Below are 23,814 nucleotides of genomic sequence, written 5' to 3'. Positions count from 1 at the left end.
GTACTTATTGTATATTGAAATTTCATATTATATTTCTAATTTCTTCTACAAGAAACATTTTATTCTGAAGAATAAAAGAAGAGGAGACAATACGAATAAACACAGTACTGTTACAGTGGCCTACTATTAGCACATATATACCCATATTGTAGTATCGTGGACAAAAAGGCCTAAGAGATATCGAGTAAACTATAAACAATGTCACGAGAGCCGAGGCGCCGTCGAGCCCATCAATGTGTCGTCCTTCAATTGAATAATGTAATATCATAAATATATATTGATGATTTATTTACAATAAATGGATTGTACAGGTGTTGATTAAACAGAAGAACGATGGTTGTTTAATGTGAACCAATCACAATAACGTACTATAGTCTAGACAACTCAATAGTTAATTTGCAATTCTCGTCACAATGGATCCAACTCTCTCTCTCTCTCTCTCTCTCTCTCACGCGGACCACATTCGCACGACAACGCTAGTGTCACGTAAAATTGATACTTGGATTGTAAGAGAAAAGAAAGCTGAGTCGTAAACCAACTATTAACTTTCCTTTATCGAACTTTATTATAATTTTAGCACTTACAATAATAGAATAACACTAAACCGGAGAAAGGGGGTTGTACAAGAACAGCGACTAGAACAAGAACTGTCCGAGCTGGGTGAAGTCTCGGTTTATATACGTTTTGGTTTGAGGATGTTGAGGGACTCGGTGTAGGTTATGATGTGTAAAAGTGTCCACAGGTCGGGGGTCGATATCCTATCTCTGATGTGGACTAAGGTGCGTCACAGCCTTGGTGTAGGCTATGATGATAAGGTGGCGATGTGTCCAAAGGAGTCCGAAGCTCGGGGGTTGATGTCTTATCTCTGATGTAGGTTGAGATGTCACCCATTAAGGCCCACCACGCACGTGTTCCGCAAACACTCGTGGCCATGGTCACGTAGGCCTTTTCTACGCATCACGCGAGCGGCGGCAAGCTCTCTGTGGCGCAGCGTCTCGTGCCACCAGCATCCCCCGACCAGGACCAACGTGTCGTCCGCGTAACATACCATGCATGTGAGGTGGAATAGTGTTAGTAGTTTGTTAGTCCATCCTATCTGCAATCCTTTTGGATTTCTTGGTCACCTTTGACGCAAACTCCATTCCTTCCTCCATATCCTCTCTTCTACTAGTATTATCTTCGTCAGACGCAGGAACACGTCCGGTGGCCTGGCGGTCCACTCTCGAACGGCTGTGATTGTGAGGTGCTGACACAGTGGGGCCCTGCGCCCACGTGCTCTCAGGTAGTTTCCAAGGTAACCCGTGCGGCGGCTCTACCGTCACGCGTCGCAAGATGTCTGCGCCTGCCCACGCGTGCCCCGAGACATACTCTTGTGGCGGCGTGGTCGGCGCGTGGCCTCCTTACTGCCTCGACAACAGGGCTGACTTTTCTTTACTTTCCTGTCCCATCCAGTCCGTTACTTACCAGTTTTCTTGCGCACGTTTGCACACACAAACTGGCACAACACTCTGGTCCATTTCTTTTGTCGCCTTTCCTTATTTTTACTATAATTTCAGTTGCAGAGTACGGAGCGACGTGAATCCGTCCTCTCTGCATGCCGCCATCTTCGGAACTCCCCTCAATATATGTCATCTAGAGGCTCTTTATTTCCCTTCGCCTGGAACGTCGCCGGATATAAAAATTCGTCAGCCACGCTCATGCCTCGCGCGCCAGTAAAATAAGCTCGCGAGATGCCGGCCTCTCCGACGAAACGCAGCCTCTTCACGAGAAAAATAAAGTCGAGTTCTCTGCGTAGTTTTAATAAAACTATGGATTGTAAAATTTCCGCACGGTGATGCGATGGCCGTAGTAATTCCTGGATAAGTGGTCGCATTTTTTCCTCGGTAAAGCCTCGCGAAGTCATATAATCGGTTTTATTACTTGCTTTTTTATGATTTGGAGGGTTTAGCGGCGAGTTATGCTCGGGCTTTGCACGGTTAATTGGTGACTGATGGGATCGTTAAATTTTGAGTGCTCGATGATTTATGCAGTAATGGAAGCTTGGATTTTTATATTTCGGATCATGTAAAATTCTCGATGTTAGAATGTTGTAAATTGTCGTAGCGATTTATTTATACGATATTATTTTATGTTGAAACGACCGTTATGCAGTATATTCCTTGGCATATAAAAAGTTTTCATGCTATTCGTTAAAAGAAGAACTATATTTTTATTAAGATCTTAATGCAGATGAACCTGTGTTCAAAAAAAAGTGTAGATAACCGTTCTAGAAACTCAAATAGCTGTCAAAAAATAATTACTCGGTAGCTTAACTAACTTTCGCAAATCTCATTAGTTAATTTCCATCATCTTCCAAAGCAACACACACACACACGCGCGCACGCACGCACGCACGCACGCACACCTACAACACTGACCAAACAGAAGCTCTCTTTAAGTTTGAACCCTCTTCGAAAGCGCAATATGTTTCAACAAATCGTTTCACGCAGCTCAAGCATTTTCCGCACGACCAACTTATGAAATCTTATAATGAAGATGAATGTTATTATTAAATTTATTACTAAATTTATTCACTATTAAATATATTTGTAACATCATTTATATTTTCGGTAGAGTAAACTTCTCACCGTCTCCTAGATCAAAGAAAAATACCAAAAAACATCATACACCGATAAAAATCTCAGATTTGTATAATACGCTCTCAAACTTCGCTCTTATGATGTACTGCCAGTTCGAATGGATCAATCAGGTCGTCACAATTGTCCTTAGTAAAATCATCTGTTCCATCGACTGAAATTATATTAAAAGGTGAACAACGCACACGTGTGTGCATACGGCACCAGTTGTCGACGAGCCGTTAAGGAAAGAAAGAAATATGCGAACGGCGTTACAAAAGATATGTTCGCGAGCCGGCTCGTAAACATTTGGGAAAAGATCTCGCGATAACTGCCGCGGTTGTGATAAACGGTGTTACATAATAACGCTGGCAGAATGTGGCTCGCGCTGATTGCAGAACAAAACGGAATGCTCACGGGAAATGTAGCACGCGCACACCGCCAGATAAGAAAAACGTTGTGGTTAATTATTTGAGAGAAGTTTCAGACTGGTTGCAATTCCCAGGGACGTGTCGTTGATGATGCAACTAGAATTTAGGGCCCAGGGAATTCAACGCGTTGTAACGTGTCTGTAACGTGTTGAAACCATGAATACTTCTTGCTGTTTGGATCTGTAAACATTTGCCAACCTGATGTTCAACATCGCTTAAAATGAAACCATTAACAAAATTTTATGGTAAGAAAGGAGATGCTTTTTTTTACTTTTTCGTATTTTAGTGTAGGTTATACACATATATATCGGACGAAGTAACAATAAATCTCTGTTGACATGGAACGCTTCTTTATAATAACTCTTTCACAATAAGCAGTAAATTTCTTTTAATGTAACACTTTACTTTACTCTATTGTTTTTATCGTCTCGCAAATAAAGTAGTCAAGAGATTTTATTGCAGGAAAAGACACAAATATTATGTAATTAAGGAATCATGAAACCTAATAAACCAACAAATACGAATTTCCGAATAAATCAAAAATTCTATTCTCCAAAAAGAACTACAATAAATCTATTATTCGAGGTTCTCTTAAGATCCGATAAGGAAGCTCTATTAAATCTAAAAGCATATATTGAATCTTTTGATACGTATTTTCGTTTCTCTCTCTCTCTCTCTCTCTCTCTCTTTCTCATGCATTTCTTCCCCGGATCCCTGCCAAGTTTTTTTTATTTTTGATATTTTAACATAGACTATCCACGTATTTGAGAGGAAGTAATAGTAAGTCCTTTATCGAGATATTTTAATAAATCTTTACACTCAAATTACTCGAAGTATTCCGTCTTTCTACTGATTCAAATATATAAGATCAATCATATCATATATAATAATATATATATTTCAATTCACATATAATATATATATTATATGTGATATGTGTATATTATATAATATATATATTACATTTCAATCATATAATAACATATATATTATACTTTCGTTTGGAGAAGAAAGGAAACACGCAGCAAGATTATATGTGATATGTGTATATTATATAATATATATATTACATTTCAATCATATAATAACATATATATTATATTTTCGTTTGGAAAAGAAAGGAAACACGCGGCAAGATGAAAAAGAAAAAACGTAAATAGCATATTGGTAAAATACATTCGGCCAGAGGTAGAAATAAATAAGTAACGAAGAGAGGTGCTTTTTAAGATGCTTTCTTTAATAAAAGTAGCGTTGCGTAAAAGCGAGATATTAGATAGTGAACTGGCTGAAGAATCTCGCGTGACTTCGTGCTTTTCTTTGATAACCGTCCCGTGTCCGGACGTATTCCTCGGTTGATCGCTTCGCGAGAGTTTAGCGCAGGCAATATGGAAGTTTCGTACGCCGTACCTTCTACCCACGCTCTTACTGTTTCTTCTGCTTTCTCGAATCTCGAAGAATACTTCCGTGTCCATCTGTGTATCACGGAATAAAGATGGGCTTGTTTGCGTGATTCCAGTAAAAGTTTCGAATTTCTACGTTTGAATTTTCTACTCTTCTCTTTGCTCCAAACTTGGAAACCTCTCACTATTCATTTCATCATTTTCATTCTGCTTTATCTTTTGGCTAATCAAACTGATATTTCTGTTGTTATCGTCAATTTGCTACCTTTCAGTAAATTGACCAAATTTTATATCTTTCGATTGTTTATTCTTTCGATCGAATTTCCTATTCTGGATCTTTTTACTCTTTCAATTTTGGAATAAATTGATTGAATTTTTTATCCACGCGTTATCTACTTTTTCTATTCTTCAAAGAATTCATTGAATTTTCTATTTTCAAATTCTTCGTTTTTTTTTTCTATTCTTGTGTGAATTAATTGAATTTTCCATATTTGAATCCTCTGTCCTTTTCATTCCTGAATGCATTTTCGATTCTCTTCTTTTGTAACTTCAAAAGAAACAATTATCTTTCTTCTGTTTTGGACATGAAATACGTATAATTACTTGTTAAATATATAGTATAATATTAAAATTATTAGTATTTTTATTTTCGTCTATAAAAGCTAACCATTTCGTTGCATAGGAATAGAAGTAATGAAGTAAACAGTTTTTGTATTGTATGTCGTTTTTCTATTGTTTTGTATGATCGACCAAAAAGAAATTACATTTCATCTCAATCACTTGAGCTATCGTGTATGATACGTCCAATAAACGTTATCATAGGTTGATTTATGTCTCTGAAATGAATTATTCAATCCTTCGTCAGCAGTGGTGGTATCCTTTAATTTACTGTATAAATGCATTCCGTTTGATTTTATGTTAGGTTACCTACTATTCGATTTAACGCTTCCCCTAAAGATTTTATTCGAAACGTCGGACATAAATTTTCTCTTCACGACGTTATTAATTTCATTTAATATTTCAATGGATAAATCTTGTTCGATTAATTTAAGAAACGATACCTAATTTACTTAATTTATAGGTGGAAATAAATACCTATAAAAAATTAGTACCCGTTGCATAGAGAATCATACAAAGTTCTCTCTCCAATGATGGTAATACGTGTCATTCCATTATTATCCTCCATCATTTTTCATTTATTCATTGTGGATCACTAATGGCCCGTGATATAATGGACAGGTTGCAAGTGATAAATATGGCACAGCTAATGACATTATTATGCGTTTCACGACGATATGCCGACATTTCAATGATAAAAACATCAGCATAATAATTCAGGAAGCTCAAATGAAAACGTTCGCTTAATCCAAAAGCTTGAAAACGATTTTATACTTCGTTTTAAAATATTAATTCCGATGCAAAAATATCATGCATTTCTTTTTAGCTTACGCTAAATCCAATTTAATTTAATTTGTAATTGAACCTTTCAGGGACCACATTGATCGAAAAATTAATCTCACACATGTTCTTCTTTCTTCTAGGAAAACAAACATATATTTCAATTCTGTTAAATAAAATATTCGTCATATTACACAATACAATTGCTATAAGTGTATATGTAATTGTATTATAGAAGAGTGGTGTTTAACAATTAAACACATCGATGAAGATTGATTTCGTAGACCCGTTTAATTTTTATTCGACGATAAGTTAAATTATAATTCACTTTTCCTAATACTGATTTTGACTAGTGGAATACGTTATTACCTAAAGTATCGAACAATTTGACAAGAATCGCCTTTTTAATAAAGTGACAAACATAATTTTAAAAATTTTACCCTGTAACTTAAAATACTTTTCATATCATGTCTTTACGAGAAATGTACCTACTTATAGATTTAAAATATTTATTACTTGGAAACTGTGTACCCGGATAATGAGATCAACATTTCTAGAAAATGACATAGATCAGTTTGGCCATCGAAAGCCTTAACCATTACTCGGAATGAAAATTTCAAAGCCGTCCTAATTTTATACTACTCCAACGTACAAGAAATGTAATTCTAATCCTAATATTAATAAAAGAAAAATGGGAATAAAGCGTTCAACACAACAATACAATTAATACAATTAATTGAATCATCCGCAAGCATTTCACAATCCCAGACTGGATATATTCTCCAATATTTTTTACTCTGAACTATTTTCAAAATTACCAGTACATATTTATCAGAAATTAACCGAGTAAAATTCCAAACCAATCATCGACGAATTAATAACGTTCGCGTGATCAAAAATTCAAATATTCCACGATATTTCGCGCATGGGTAGAAAAAATACGTGTTCAGGGTTAAAAACATGGGCAAGAGGGAGAATCCGTGATATTATGAGCGATAACAACACGAGATGCAACGCTCCGATTACATCGAACATTTCTCGTGGCTTTCAACGCAGTCGCACGAAAACAGACGCGCGCTATTCCGTAGCAGGGCCGCGTCAATTTTCCCAATAAAAGCGTTCTTCGTGATCGGTTGCTTGCTTTATATACGCCTGGCAAGTTTATTAGACCCGCGAGCAAACATTTCGAACGCTTTGGCTCGCGTTTCACAGAACTTAATATCGCAGCTGCGAAGAAAGAAAACAGAAGTGGAAACTCGTTCGCGTTGCTAGGTCGGTTTTTCCCCGTTTCTGCACGAGCTTTATCTTTCAGAAAAATATCACAAGCACACAGCGTTTGTACTGCAACGCTAGATTTCATGCGGCTCACTGATGGTTTTACACGTAATCTCGTGACATCAACAATAGCGTTCGGAAGTAATACGACATTTTGGTAGGTTTAAGCTACATACGTCTACGTCTATGTCGCATAACAAAAATATATCACTATATAGCTATGTTATATAGCTATATTATAGCAAACTTGTGTAACTTGTTGAAGAAACAAAGAGAAAAATGTTATACATGTACAAACAAGCAAGAAATGATTCCTTATGAAAAAATAAAAAAATAAAATTCAAACAATAAAATTTTTTGCCCAACGCCTAGTTTTTGAGAAAACTGACATTGGAAATTTGTTTGATATATGTGAATTTGACAAGTCACCGACTAGGTACGAACAAACAATAAGAAGAAAGTTATACTACATGCGAAAATAAGTGAAAAAGGAAAATAAAATTTTTCTGTTTAAGACTTCATTTTCAAGAGTTCTTTCATTTTTAATTAATAATTGGTCTAGTACACGAGTATGATAAGTTTTTAAATTTACTTTTTTCGCAAACGAAACGTCTTGCGAACAAGTTTTATTCTACATTTTCTACTTATTTTCACATTTAGAATAATATCTTACCGATTCTTTTTTCCATTTAGCCTGAAATTAGCCATGTTCAAGTGTACTTCACAAATTTTCGAGCTCGACGTTCTCATTAAGTTAAGCCTCGGACGAAAAGATTTTATTCTATATTTTCTTCTTGTCTTTTCATAAGAAATCACTTCACGACCGTTTTGTACTGTTACTCGGCCTCACTCTGTATAGTATTTTGTACAGATATATATTTACACACAATATATATTTATAAATACGCGCTATGTAACATTTTTTCTGTTATATAATATATCAAGCTATATAATAAAGATGATAAATGATCGCGAAAAGGGAGCCACCTCTGATTTCGATGATTTTCAAATATGTTGTAGAGTTCAACATTTTGTACATTTCTTCTATTCACATAACTGGCAGTCGTTCTTAGTCTTCGAATTAAAATCTCCCATAATTACCAAAAAGGAATCTCTCGATAATTGTATCGTCATCAAACCCCCCCCCCCCCACCCCTACTGGGAATAGGTTCCCTTCGACGCAACATGAAGCTCGACGACCCGCCACAGTCGATTAGTGTAATACGATCCAATGCCAGATATCACCGAGACAAGTTTCGTATGTACCAACTCAAAAACGAAACTTTTCTATTTCTGACGTTCTTTAAATTAAACTTTCACTAATGTACTTGTGAGGTCTTTCTGATTAAAAGGAGACCAAACACGATATAATTTGTATTAGATTTACTCACTGATATTTACTATCGCTTATTTAATTATCATTTATTACGTACGCTAATATGCTTCAAATTACATTGTATTTAGTGTCATTTTAATCAGAAAAATGTAACAAAAGTGTTGGTAGAGGTTTCATTGATCACAAATCGAAACTAAAATATTTTCATTTTTGAGTTAAAGGTCTCAACTTATCGGGAGCCTTTAATATTTTCCGAAAGTTTTGACTATCAATCCCTCTTTCTCTTTCACCCGTGTTGTACGTTCGGCACAGGTAAGATCTCAATTTCGAGGCATAGAATCGTTCCTACCTCTCCATAGCTGCAACACTTGAGTCTCGAATTTCAGGCAAATGTCGAAGGTTTCTGTATATGCAAAAATGTCCCGTCGCTCGACCTTAGTTTCGAAGCCAGATTGGGTTAGTAGATAGTGTAACATTAATCTGGACACTGCGAGGCGGCCGGCCATGCGAATCCCCTTATCAGTACTAATATAAACAATTCTGGCCGGTCGCATCGCGGCGCAACCGGGTTAATCTTATTACTAGCCCAATCCAGCGTGAAAACTAAAACCGACCGCCAGTTACATGTACAGGAAAAAATTGTTCAAAATGTTGAGCTCTACAAAATCATTTCGAAATCATCGAAATCGGAAGTGGCTCTCTTTTTGCGAATACGTCTTACAAAGATATTCAATAATACTGGTAACTTATATCTTGTGACTTGTATAGCATCACTGCACAATAACGTTGGTTCAATTGTGACTTTGTTTTCATAAAAATTGTCTTTCGTAGTCGATAAACATGGAGACACTGTGGATTTCAATTGAAGTGATTCTTCATGTTGATAGGATTACGTTATTCGATTGTTTAAAACCAGCCTTTTTTTTGTATTTTCGTGATTAGAATATTGATTAGATATGATTAGAATATTATTGTAATTAGGATATTAATGTAAATAAAACTTTGTAAAGGTATTGTACATTGCAGAATTAATTTAAGAATTGATTATATTTGGATACATACAAACACAGAAGTCAAAATAATCCAGAGTGAAATTTTATAAATTTATTTATTGAATTATATTAAATGAAATTAACATGTTATTGATTCAATTTAGCCATCGAAGAGTTTGATAATCGTACGAAAATATCATTCCGAGTTAGTGCTGTAAAATGTGAATTTCGAAACGTCAAATGCTGGAAATGTGTTACATGTTACAAACAATTGTGTTCGACCGTTCGCGGAAAGACGCGATCGCGAGGAAGTGCTTTAACGAGAGTCGTAAATTCCCGTTACGATTATAAATATAATCGACGCCACGAGATGATCAATCCCCTACTTCGTTTAGGATAATAGAGGTTGTTACGCTCGGTGCATATAGATATAAGTTAAATAGGTGACTGATCTAAGGGTGGAAACCCGGTCAAGAGATGTTGACTGTTCTAAAGATGGAAAATTAGTAAAGTTCGGTGACGATGCTCTCGCAGAGGTAAACTCTTGCTGGGTGTTGGTCGCCCCACCACTGGTCGCTTGCGGATGGAAATACCGGGAAAAATAAGAAAACCTACGTTTCCCCACTTTTTACCTGACAGATCAATAATCATAAGGAACGTGTTGATTTGAAGATGTTTTATACCAATTAACGGCCTTAACAGTAGAATCGAAAAACTTAAGTTTATGACAGTTCCTTAGGATTATTGCAGTCCGCTTAATTATAGTTGCACAGCTAGTGGCCGCCTCCACCGTAAAGAGTCACCGGACGTAACAAATTGTAATATGCATGATACCTTATTGCTTAACGCAATATTTATCAATAGATACTACGAAAGTGTATTTGTAATAATTTGTAATTGTAGTGAAACCCGTTTCCTTCGAAACTAGGGAACGAACGGAAACTCAGTTTACGAAGATTTGTCGCTAACTGAAAATGTGACAATTAATAGAGTTAGGAATAATTGCGATGCTAAATGTATGTTTCATATTTTACGCAAACATAAAGAATTCTCTCAATTTAAATAATATCTTTTGTAGAAAAGAATAACTAATAGGATATTCATACATAACATCTAATTAATAAAATTAAGAACAAATATCACTTTATACGTTTAACCAAAACTAAATTTCGAGAAAGGAAATGTTAAAACTCTTTCCAAATAAAAATTTCCAGAATCAAATAGGATATGAATATCCTCTTTTCACACAAAAATTCTATAACATATTTAATGTAATACTCCTAATATAATATATACAATCAAAAATACACTTCACCTAATAAAAGGGAAGACTCACTTCCTTTTCATTTCAAAATTCAATGCCCAAAATCTTAGAAATTCTTTTGGATGTTCAAAATCATTCCATAAGAACAATACTAAAGTTGTTACAAGAGAAACTCAGTACTCACAAATCGACAGCAAATGGCATCATTATTTATTCCCAGCAGTATTTGAAAAATCATTAAAGTCTCTTCTCAAGTACAGTTTCCAGCGCATCGAATGCGTCTTCCTAATCTCAACTTCTAGCATTTTCGTCGTCAGCTAACCATGTATACGACGCTCGTCTGCTTACAGTTTCGACACAAGGACGCAAAGCACCCTGGAACAAGGAAAACACTGGCAGGATATCAGCCTCGACAAACGTGCCTTCTTCAAATACTCGGAGAAACCCGCGAAACTCATCCTCGAGTCTGTCCGTGAGAGTGACGCCGCCGTTTACAGATGCAGGGTCGATTTCAAGCAATCCCCGACCAGGAACAGCAAAGTCAATCTCACGGTGATCAGTAAGTGTTCAGCAGATCAGGATCTTCGCCTCGTGGTTGATCCTTCTCCGCTTGTTTTTCCCTTACATTTATTTCTTCCTTCCCCTTTCTATTTTCAGGCACGACCTAGGCGCGAAATATTTAGATATTGAGAATATAGAAATCGATAATATATTCTATGTTATATCGATACTATGTTATAACGTTCATAGAGTTGGTTTGCTAGAAGAATGATATAAATTAATGTCTTTTGGAATAAAAGCTAAAATTTATGTTTGAAACAAAAAGTTATTACCAATTCATTGATTTTTTAACAATGGAAATATTTTGTTCCATATTTTTCTGTGTATAATATTTGCGAGCTTTTTGTTTATATGTTTTTTGAAGATTGGGTTGAGATAGAAAATTATTAATTAATTAATTTTTTATTATGCAAAAGTTTTGCTCCACACTCTTTCACTATATAATACTGTAAAGGATCATTTAAAGAAAAATCTCCATTTCGATTCTATATCTTTATACTATGCTATATATATTATATTTATTTATATTTATAGAAATACGAAATTGTATAAATGTTTACAGCCTAATGACAAATAGACATATTGATACTATAGAGCAGCAATATATGTTGCATCCCTGATGATCCCTACAAGAATATGTATGTCAAAAAGATACTCCAAAAAGATTTTAATCATAGATAAGAATCTCATACCAAGTCTCGTTCACTTTGAAAATTTTGAAAATCTTTTTCTGTTTCATCCTCTGGTCCTTCTTTCATTGCGTATTTCTTCCTTTGCGCCGTTTTCCCTTGTATCCACTACTATATACGTATTTCGTCTGTCCCTTGTGTCTGTCCGTTTCATTCTCCATTAATCTTCTCATTTTTCCGTTTCCTCTGCTTTGAGTCCCCTGCATCCATTACTTCCTTTTGACACGGTAATGCAATATCTTCAAGTCTTTGTCTTTGCTTGCTTGTTTATTACGTTTCCTTTTTTCCTATAGCCCCTGCACCCTTGTTCATTTGTGTATCCGTCGTCGTGCTCTTTCATTTCTCATCCTGTTATTCATTATTCCTTCCTTTTCTCATTTTTCATTTTAATATGTAGAAGAAGTCTTACAACATTTACCTTATGTATTATCAATTTTTATGTTTGCAGTGTCAGATATTTTTACTGTTTTCTTTTTTTTTTGTATTTCTTATTTGCGTATATTTATATAATACATTTATGGAAAAACTAAAACTAATGCTACAAATATGACAGAATTAATACATGCTCCCAATGAGATCGAGGCATAATTACATATAATTATTTTATTTTCATCATATTACTTTAATTGTGATTATTCATAGTATATTTAAGAATAAGATTATTTGTAGTATATTTAAGTTCGCGTTAGGGGTTGGTTAGGGACTAATGTCAAAGATGTAATGATATATAGAATGAACATATTATACAGAAATATACCACAGAGAATGTTCAAAGTAAAGCTTAATTAAACATACTGTTTAAATTCCCTTCCTTTCGACATACATACTCATAGAATTCACAAAAATATCCTACTAATAAGGTATAGTACATTTAAAATGAATACTTGTTATAATTTTACCACATTTAAAATGCAAATATTATTATAAATTACAAAATTGACTTATTGTAGCTTGCATTAATATTTTTTACTTCTCAATTCTTCATGAAAAAGCGTATAATATTTAGTGGATGAAACAAATCTATGCTTAGGTTTCATTTCTTTATCCAGCCATCATAAAAATATGAATCTGCATAAATATTCGCCATTTACTGATACGATTCTACATACATGTTTTTACAGTTTCCATTTGTATTTTAAAATAAAAGTTCTGCGCCACTCCGTGTATTTGTATTTGTATTTGTTCGCATATTTCGCCATATCTCTGGTGAATTCCTCATATACTCTTCTTCAACACGCAACTTGCATTCTGCAAGTTTCTTATTCCCTCCGACCATTGTTTACTCTTTTAATACGTGTACAGAAAAGTATACAGCAAGTCGGAATGTCATAGAAACATAAAAGGGAAATAAAAAAAAAACGTGCAGTAGAGTCATTCGTATCCCTGTCAGTACACTCAGTTCGCACTTCTTTTCTTGATAAATCCCTGACTTTTCCTCTTACCTAACCGTCCACTTCCCTCTTTTCCTCCATCTTATCAATTACACACTTCTCGCTAAGCAAACTGGGCGATACATAAACTACAGTTCTATTTCTCTGTGTTTTTCTGTTTTAATCTTCCAACTAACAAAATCTCGTTTAATGATCTTTTTATTTTTCTTCAACTTTCTTTCTGTCCTGTGTTGTATAAAGCGTAATTTTATTTCTTCGTCGTTTTTTGTTCTCGACGTCAAAAATGTCTCTTTCGTATATACTTTTTTTGTATTCTTGGGATTTTTCTGACTAATAATTTTTGGATATTTCTCCTCGTTTAAAGATTCATCATATTATTCTACGTCTTCACCTTTAGAAAACAATAGGATTTTATTCCCACATTCTTTTGTACAATAATTTGCTCGCGTGATAATTATTTTCTAAAGTTTCCTTTATTTCACGCTACTTAGATTAAAATAATATCTTTTTTTGTTTCCTCTCTTTCAAGTCAAGAAATTCTCATTTACCAACTTTCTTCGCCAAATAATCTTTGTAATTTTCTCCTCGTTTCCAAGATACGCAAACTATTTCTTTTTCTTTTTTCAAGATCGATGAAATTTCATTTAGCGATCTTTTTTCGTTAAACTTCTTCGCCTAATAATCCTTTTCAAACTTTCTCTTACCTCCATATCACGCAAACTGCTAATTTATTCCTCCTTTTCCTCCATACCAAACACAGCCTGTTTATTCATTTTTCTCCTCAAACCTCGTTTCCTAATAATTTTCGAAATTTCTCCTTGATAGACACGCCAGTTCTCGTCCAAATCAGCTTTTATTATTCTTTTATGTAGACGCTTTATATCTCATTATAGTAGTGATTTTCAACCTTTTCCACTTCGTGGCACGCATAAACTACTAAAATTCCGTAGCACACCAAAATGACATTTGTGCTAGTGTGTTTACAAGTATTGTTTCTTGACAAGGGTGTAATAAACGTTCAATATGACCTCCTTGTGTATGAAAGCACATTTCAACTCTATGAATAACATTTTTGGTAGCTTCTGTTAATATTATTCGAGATATTATCGATGCTTCAGTATCACATTCTAATAATGAATAACAACAAGAGGTCAGTGGCATTTAACGTACTAAGTGGCATCAATAAGAAATATTTGTAAACGCAATGGCACATAATATTCCAAATAATTGTTTTATTAGGGGCCTTGTATGACCTTGACGGTTATTGTATGGCACGTGAATGAATTCGCCTTGACACACGTTTTCGTATGACATAGAAAATATACAGCACTATATTAAAAAAATTAAAGGTCACCTTCGTTTCTTCGAAAATGTTGTAAACATAAAAAAATGATATAGGCTATTATATTGGTCGTAGAAAACTACAAAACTCTTTCCTCTTTCATTTATTCCTAATGCATTCCATTTACAAGAAAAACACTGGCTAAGAATTACGTGAACATGTCTGACGTGAACGAGCCTGTATATCTAAAGACGTCAAGTAATAGTGTACAGATTACAAGAGAACGGACTTATTGTCTATAAAAATCAATAATCATTTTAATGAAATTTCAAAATGTTTTATACGTATAACACATAAAACATTTCTATAGTAACTGTTCAAATACTTTCGTAAGCTAATACATGTGTAGAGGACTTGTGTAGAGGATGTTTGACCATGAGATTTACTAGATGTTATTGCTCGTTGTCGTAACCGTCGAATATATTTAAGATACCAAATTAGTATACAGACTATATTCGCTGAGACACTCGTACAGAGTATAAATCGCAAAGTAAAATTGCTAATTAATACTCAGTAAATGCTCGCTAGATAATCGTCGATAACTCGGCAGATAGCTCGTCGATACAGTAAGATACTCATAGATACTGATAGATACTCACTCGAATAATAACTCGGATAATCTCTCGGACAATAACTGCTCGCTCGCGATCTCGTCCGTTTATTTATACTGGTCGGGGGAGAGTCGGAAAATTCAAATTCGTCTTTATTCGACGGTTGTATGTAGCGGCGACATTGTTTTGCCCAGAGTTTATTTATCATTACGTTTCATGCGTCAAGGCTGTGTCAATGTCCCGAGGCAAAAGAACAACATGAGTCGCTCTCGATTCGCGTCGTCCTTTGACTCCTGTGTCGCTACACATGTATATGTAGAAGCATCAAGTAATAGTACACAACAATACATCAGATAATATATAGCTTGCAATAAAACATACTTATTGCCTATCGAAAACAGTAATCATTTTAATGAAATTTCAAAATGTTTTATATGTATAACGCATAGAATATGCACATAAAGTTTTTCTATAGTAACTGTTCAAATATACTCATAAGTTAGTATGTATCTAAAATGTATAGACATTAAGTAATAGTATATGGATTATAACAGAACATACTTGTGTATCAAAAGCACAAAAAATATTTTGTTCTTCTTAATTCATCTTCCTCTTCACCCATCTCTTCATACCTGTTCTTCTAGCAAAACTGCTTCGAGAATTCACTCCCTCTGCCTTCGATCCTGTTGGAGTTGATCGAGGTTTGCCAACCGTTCTTCGCAATTAGCCCGAGCAAACAGAGAGTGGATTCGACCTTGTTGACCCGGATCTACGGTTCAGCAAGCGACGATTAAGGCGAGTTTTATCTGAAAGCCGTCACGGATTGGGGGGAAATACGAAATTCGATTGGTGATTTTACGACGCTCGCCTCGTCGAAATTGCGACTTCGATGTCGACGATATCGATAAGTAGATTCGTACCTGCGGATCTTGTTGTCGCGCGAAAGAATTCGTTTTCCTTCTGTTTCTCTTCGGTTAATCAACGATAAGGAAATTCTAGGAAAATTGAACTTCTTCCGCTTGGATTGTAGTTCTTTGAATTTTTCTTACCGATTCCATTTGGATAATATAATAATCTTTGGATAAGTATAATGGATTATTTATTAAAAAATATTTTCACTGAGAGTTCAGAGCGCTTTTCTTCGACTAAGCAACAATAAGGAAATTTCACGAAGATTGAGATCCTTTTTTGTCTTCTTCCTCCGTTCGGTTTGTATTTCTTTGGAATTTTTCTACCGATTTTATGTCCATGTATAGTCTTGGATAAGTATAATGAATTATTTACTCAAAAGCAATTTTTTTGAAATAAGAGTAGGTTCCATCGACAAGTATTCGTTTAATTCTTTCAACACTGTCAGATATCATATCGAAAACTTTATTTCTAGGCATATCCTATATCCCAACACTCCTAAATTTCTCACAAATGCACAAGCATCTACATTTAGTTATAAGTAAACAGCCTATAACAAACCTACATTACCAGACGTCTTATCAATTACCATTTTATCCTTTGCGAAGATTAACCGGACACTACTCCGTTCGAATTAAAATTCCCATAGACGGACTTCTATTCTGCTCCAAAATACAGCTTTACTTACAAAGCTGCGCTATAAAACCTCCTAGAAAATAATTTCTATATCACGCGACTCCTCAAGCGTGCCACAGGGAACTTTTCATTTGCGTCAAATAAAAATACCGATCTCCATGGACCATCCATAGTGTCCGTCGGGTGGCACAGGTCATTAGTTCATTGCCTTGCAAATTGATTCGCTCTGTGGTGCGAGAGCCAGAATTCCATTTCTTCGTCATCGCTAAAGCTGTTTCGCAGCGTGAGCGAAGGGATGAGAGCTGGCGTGAGTCGCGGAAAAACGAAGGGTAGACGAACTTATTGTGCGAAATTATTGCAGTACCACCGGAGCAGCTTAGCATATTGGACGAGAGCGGAAGGTCTCATATTCCTTATTACGTGCTCGGCCCGTACAGCGAGGGTGCCTCTCTGAATATTACCTGCGTCGCTGCTGGTGGTAAGTACAGTGCACAGAGCTGAAAAGATGATTAGATGAAACGATGCAGCTGCAAGCGAAGTATCTCTTTATCGGTCTTATTCGTATATGCGACACTTTCAAATATGGGTGCCTATCTTTACGATTGTGTTACCTCGCAAATCGATGAGAAATAATGAGAAATATCAGAAATAACCGATCAGCATTCCTTCGCCTGATCACTTTTTCAGCTCGCTATTTTACTCGCGCTTCACTTTGCCTTTTCTGTGCCTACGCTTCTCTCTTCATCGGTTATCGTCATTTTACAAGATGATCCACGTAATTTTACATCATAATTTCCTTTATTTGTGTAGTTAAGCCTCGATTAGGCACATCCAGTGATTTAGGCGAGTGATTTAGTAACCTAGCGTGCGTGACAAAATCTAGTCGAGTAATTTAGTAAAACAATTTAGTCGAGCAGGTTCATTTTAAGATGCGACAATAGGGATGTGCAAGCGTCCTTGATATAATAAATAACGACCTATGACCTATGTCTAATTGTAATAGTACTCTATACATCGATTAAATTTCTATTTAACTCTCATCCATACCTTAATTTATAACTACCCCTATTTACTTTTATTGCACTAATCTTTACTTTGAATAACAAAACTCGCAAATTTTTACATCGTATTAATTTGTTGCTAAAGAACAAATTGAACTAAAGATACGAGGTAATCGGTATAATTTCTATTTTCAGAATAATACTATATTTATATGTTTTGTCTTCTCTGTTTCCATGATAAATCACAAAGATACTCTTTCGTCTTTACCGTTAATTCCGTAATTCTTACACAAAAATCACTTCATTAAAAACACATTGAAATACTATTTTCCAATAAACTTCTATGAACGCATAAATATAAATGTAATTTTAATCGTATAGCAGTAAAAAATGAGAAATCGCAGATTCTTTGGCGTCCGATTTTTATCTCCATCGCACTTTTATGCGCTGTTTCATTCGTTTTTACCATCCTACATCACGCATTCTTTATATTCCGACTCTTGCCTCGTACAATTTGATTTTTCGACACGAGAAATTCAACACGATGAAATAGACAGCCTGGTCTTTCCGAGTTAAGATTTCGACAGGTGCTGCGGGACTTCAGTATACAAAGAACCTGCATCGTAATCTTTTATTTCAAAAATTTCTTGTACTAAAAGTACAATTATGTCGATTTTTAAACCTTGTTCTGGTTGACCATATTTTTTTCAAAAATAATGATTATAATTATATCTTTAGAAAATAAAAAACATACCGATTACTGTATAATTCAATTTTTTTTCAAAGCGAAGATGACTGAAATGTTTTAAGCAATGAATTTTTTTCTATTTTCTATTATACACTGCAGTTATTCCTCCTAATTATATAGGACACTCTGTTCGAATAAATTTATAAACATTTATAAGCTTCTTAAAATATAAACGGTGAAAATTAATGAGAAAATAAGCAGACAGTCTTAAGACTCAAATCACTATCGTTGTTCACAAGCTGTAAATTTATATAGTTCACGGTATACGTCGAAATTATGAAATGAACGAAGCAGAAATTTTATTTCAGAAACACTGTGAGGATGTAAATAAGACGTATCGCGCGGTAGAAATTCGAGACGTACGCAAGAATCATTTTTATTCGATTAATCTCTCTTTAAGCAAGATACTTGAATCTTTCTTGACCTCATGCAGTCCCTCTTTTAAAGAGAAAGAGAAAAACGTATGAGAAATACGGAAAGGGACGATTTTTTTCACATGCAAATTCGAATGAACATGGAGTTAACGCCTTAAAACACGTAGCTAATTAATTTTGCGTTAAACCAGTCAGCTTCAGAATGGAGAAATATATATGAGAAGTGCCAGAGACAAAAAAATTCGAAAATTCTTTGATGATTATGTTGAGTGGTTGTTACTATTATCGTTTATTTTATTTAAAGTCATATCGGCTACTATGACCATTGGCGATTTTTATATTCGTGGGCTTATTAAATTCTGTTCAATATCTTAATTTCTATTAATTTATAATTAATAGAAATTGATAATCTTTTGTTGAAACGGGATCGACATGAGAATTCCCGGGAGATTACCGTCGACGTTATGTTTTATCCTTTCTTCGTTGAATGTAAGACATTCTATGATTATATGACTGATCGATAGTCTTGTGTCGTAGACGTTACATTTAACTACGTGCATGTTATTGCGATGCATTTGTAAATTTATTAACTCACGCATTTATTAACACACAATTTCTAACATATTAGATTCTATATTTACCTAAACTTTAAAAGATATTCTTATCCTTATAAAACTTTCCATTAAAAAATTGTTTAAAATATGCCTGATAAAGTTAGGGATTTAATTTTTTAATTTAGGGAAACATAGCTTCATGTGTTCAACAATTGCAAAAACCAAATGTTTATCAGAATTCTTCGAAAATTTTTCCAACACTTAAACCTTTTTTAAGTCAAGAGAAGTAATTTTTTCAAAAAGATCTACGTGTTTCTCAGAATTGCGAGAAGAAATTTATCAGAAATTTATTTTATCGGCGTATTTGACAATCCTGTCGTTAGAGATGAGGAAACGTCGGCATGTTTCGGCAGATCCTTCGGATACCAATTTCTATTCGCATCAATATTTTTGATCACATTCCATTTTGCATTTGCACGCAATACGATCGACGCTTAATCTCAATGTAACACGACCGACACGCGATCCTCGCGCGTGAAACTTTCCATCAGCGAAACAGCCGGAAGTTGATCGCTTCGGGGAAGAGAAGCATGATTAAAATGAAAATTTAATAGTGCCGGATACCGGCGAAGGAGATGAAGCACACAGCTGTACATCGTGTTAGGTTCGTTACTTGTTACCCGAATATGTATATATATTCCTGCGTACATACTGGGTGATACATTTGACTTGCCTATTTGTACATTTTCAGTTATTTCTAAATTATTCGTTGTTGCTATAAAGGTACAAATTTACGTAATTTTTAGAAGAATACACTCTGTAATTATTATTTTTCTGCGTTTTTATCGTTTGTGTATTATATTAGTGCTGGAAATTCAATAGGACATTTTTTAATGGAACGTGAGGACATGAACGTTATATTTATTGTATTAATGGAATTTTCAATAGATTCTAATGAGGAGATTATATACTATATTTTATTTATTAGATTTATGTTATATTTCTTATACTAACTTTGATAAAAAGATCGTATATTATATCTCATTCATTTACATTATTTATTTACACTGTATTTCTTAAAATGATGGAGTATTATTAATAGAAATTAATGGAATTTTATATATATTCTAATAAAAGGATTAGTAGTCATCGGTAAGCTTAAAGATAAAAGAAGTAAAAGGAGGTACAGTAAAAAAAGTAAGCTACAGTCTGTCTGAAAGGTATTTATCGAGATATTCAGCACGAAAATCATATTATATTTCAGAAGTTTTACTTGTTAAATCATTTATCCGAAATGCACATTTCTTCAGTGTATTTTAATAAAGTAAGTTATTGAAGAAACGATACATAAAATCTATATTTGTCTAGAAGATGTCTCTTAGTAAATATAGTAACCTGTTCAAGAAGCATTAATTGGAAGCATTAATTTTATTTAGTCGAACTGTACTAATAATTCCTCCAAATTATAAATTTCATCACTTTCATGTTATCAGGATCACCCTGTATAGGTGCGCGCGAGCCTGCACGTTTATCTTGTCGCGTCTTTTCCATCTGCGCATCTAACTTCTCCAAGCATGCATACCCTTGTAGCATAAAGATCTATAAACAGACGCGAAAGGGGAAGAAGAAAGTCGTGGCACGTTGAGAAAAGTAAAGGTTATAAGATAGTACGCTGGCGAACACAGAAAAAAACGTTTACACCAGAAAGTGAGAAATGTAGTGAAAGAAGAAACACAGGCACTACAGATGAAACGATTTATTAACCCGTTGTATTACGAGGCTTTTTTAATGGTCGTGTTTGATGAAATGTGTTGTTTAACCGCGCATAAATAGTTTTCTTAAACGTACCAGATCATTTTAAAGTAATCGTTTAAAATTATTAGATAACCGTTCTGTGAGTGACACCAGAGATTTTTATGATGTTACGTTGAAACCATTTGAGAAATTTGGCAGTATGAATTCTAAGTGTGTATCCTTGATTTACAAATTTTAATTATCTTAATTTTCAAAAATTTAGTACCGAGAATGGTTGAATTAATTCTTGAATGTTTTAATTATTTTAATCGAGCGATGTTTGTGCTGAGAATAAATAACAAAATTAAAAGTTCTTCCATTTTATTAAATAGTTTAACTGTAATATATAATTTCGTTTGAAAAAGAAAAAACGTTTCTAAAATAGATTTGTATATTCGAGAAATCGAGTTATCCATTTTTATGCAATTATGTTAAACTTTTGAAATTTTAAGACCGATTAGAATGTCGTAAGGATCGAAAATAAATTCTTAACTCTTCGTATGCAAGAAATGTATCGATTTTTGCTATATGTTAAATATCATCTGTATCAGCCTCTTGTTATATTCATGCACAATTTGCATTATACGAAGAAGTAGGGTAGGAAATAGTGAAACAGACAGGAACTCAGTCTAACTATCTCTAACTACTTCAAGTTGTCTGACTATGTATGCAATGGTATTACTCAAAGGCATTCTACTTCGGTAGGAGTATTAGGCTCTAAATATGGAAACTATTCCATTGGGCTTCTAACCACCTTTTATGGTGAAATTAATTTTTATTTCGTTTTTCCAAGTTCAGATTTTTTTTCTTTATCCTTGTATTTCAAAATCTAATTTCATATACTACTGTAATAAAAATTTATATTTCGATTCGTTATTTCGTCATTGTATTTCCTTCGAATGACTTTGTTTCATCAAATATTATATAATAGATTTATTCGTAAGTAGGAAATTAGATGTCTGCGCGGTGTAAGTAATATAGGACAACGTCGCGTATGTACTATAAGGTCGGCTTGGTCAGTTTTGTTGCTATAACTAGATCACATTTCTATTAATTTCAAACGTAAACATTACGAAATTTCCTATTTTTCAACTCATTTTCAAGATGCCTAACGCAATTTAAAGTTCTTAATAAGAAAAACGTTATTTGCGTTATATCCTCGTTATTTTACCATCATTCAAACATCTTGGTCTTTTGAAAAAATTTCAAACGAAGATGATAATGATGTGTGAAATTTATAAGCGATTTGGGGAGGATCTAGATATTTTCAATGGCATTCAAGTCGCTTGAATTAGTTGATTATGAGAATACGCGATATTCCCCGATGAAAGGAACTCTAATGGATTTGGCTGTACGACATCCTTTACTATCAAATTAATTGTTATGTACACGAGAGTTTACATATTGAAACTATACACTGTGTAATCATGACATCATGTGTAAAATAGTCTGTAAATGTATAAATAATCTAGGTATCCAAATGCAACTTGTTATTTGTATAATAATATAGCGTTGAAATATCAGAAAAGCAAAATGTTTATACGTAGTCTTATTTCAATGACCACAGACGGTATAAAAGAAGAAATCAGTTTTACCATTTTCCATGTACGATTCTAGAAACCCTTAAAGAGCTTTCTCGTATTAACCCATTTGAGACCTGTGGACAATACCCTGAACCATGTAATATCTCTCCTCAATAAAGAATTCTTTTTTAAAGAAAAATTTGGCGTCTGAGACATCTATACTTTACATTATCAGATAATTCTCGAATTGCTACCAAAAGAATCATTCTATTTAAAGTAATAAATTGTAAAATAACGTGTCTAAAGCATAAAATAGCCAATGGTAAGAGAAACTGATAAAAATAACAGAATAGAAATAATCCAAAAACTAAACATAATAATAATGACAATGGTCCGGATTGCAAATTTATCAAGATATATGTAATACAATTTACAACTGCAGTACCATTCGGCCACTAGAGACAATCTTGTCAATCTCGAATGTGTTAATAAACTCGGAAAACATTATTCAGTGGTTATTTATCAAGGTTTGAATTTATTACGTCGCCTTCGTAGGCAAGAGAGGGTCATATCAGAATATCAATTACTTTCATCAATCACACTAAACAACCGCAATCGTTGTTTAACATCAAAACACACATCATACCGGCAGTTTCCTTGAGATATGTCATACCTGTGCGTCAAAAGACGTGCTTTACACTAGATCGTATACTTACCCGTACGATATTCACGCTTTCACACGTCGGCGGCGTTTAAACGCGCCGCAAACTGCATCTCGTGGTTTGCCTCGCGTTTATTATTTGCGAGAGGGTATTTATTTATAGGAAATTGTAAACAGAGTGCTTGTCGGTACATAATCCAAAGTGTCTAATGCTATTTCACCGACGTAACATTATTGCACGTCGCGTGCCGCAAAATATTTTGCCGACTGCCATTTTCCACCATAAAATTACCGTTTATCGTTCTGCTTCCGTGATGAAATCGTTTGTTTGTCGTTTCCGCGGAAAATGACTGTGAAAATTTCTCCACT

At 34.3% G+C, this 23,814-nt stretch overlaps 1 protein-coding gene and 1 long non-coding RNA gene across 5 annotated transcripts in view; one reads left to right on the top strand and one right to left on the bottom strand.

The window, feature by feature from the left end:
- The window catches only part of LOC138185892 (protein turtle homolog B), a 137,734-nt gene that overhangs the window by 19,475 nt on the left and 94,445 nt on the right, over positions 1 to 23,814 (top strand). For all 4 annotated transcript variants that reach the window (XM_069125217.1, XM_069125215.1, XM_069125216.1 and 1 more), the window contains exons 2-3: positions 11,062 to 11,270; positions 17,152 to 17,268. In XM_069125217.1, coding sequence (XP_068981318.1) covers positions 11,062 to 11,270; positions 17,152 to 17,268 — 326 coding nt within the window. The remainder of the gene's footprint in view (positions 1 to 11,061; positions 11,271 to 17,151; positions 17,269 to 23,814) is intronic.
- Positions 1 to 23,814, bottom strand: part of LOC138185910 (uncharacterized) — a 273,083-nt gene that overhangs the window by 167,050 nt on the left and 82,219 nt on the right. The window lies entirely within an intron of this gene.

The sequence above is a fragment of the Bombus flavifrons genome, chromosome 13 (assembly GCF_040668555.2).
Source record: "Bombus flavifrons isolate JBK064 chromosome 13, iyBomFlav1_principal, whole genome shotgun sequence".
In the NCBI taxonomy this organism is placed as follows: Eukaryota; Metazoa; Arthropoda; class Insecta; order Hymenoptera; family Apidae; genus Bombus; species Bombus flavifrons.
Note: the sequence above shows the minus strand (reverse complement) of the source record. Positions and strands in the feature narration are given on the sequence as shown.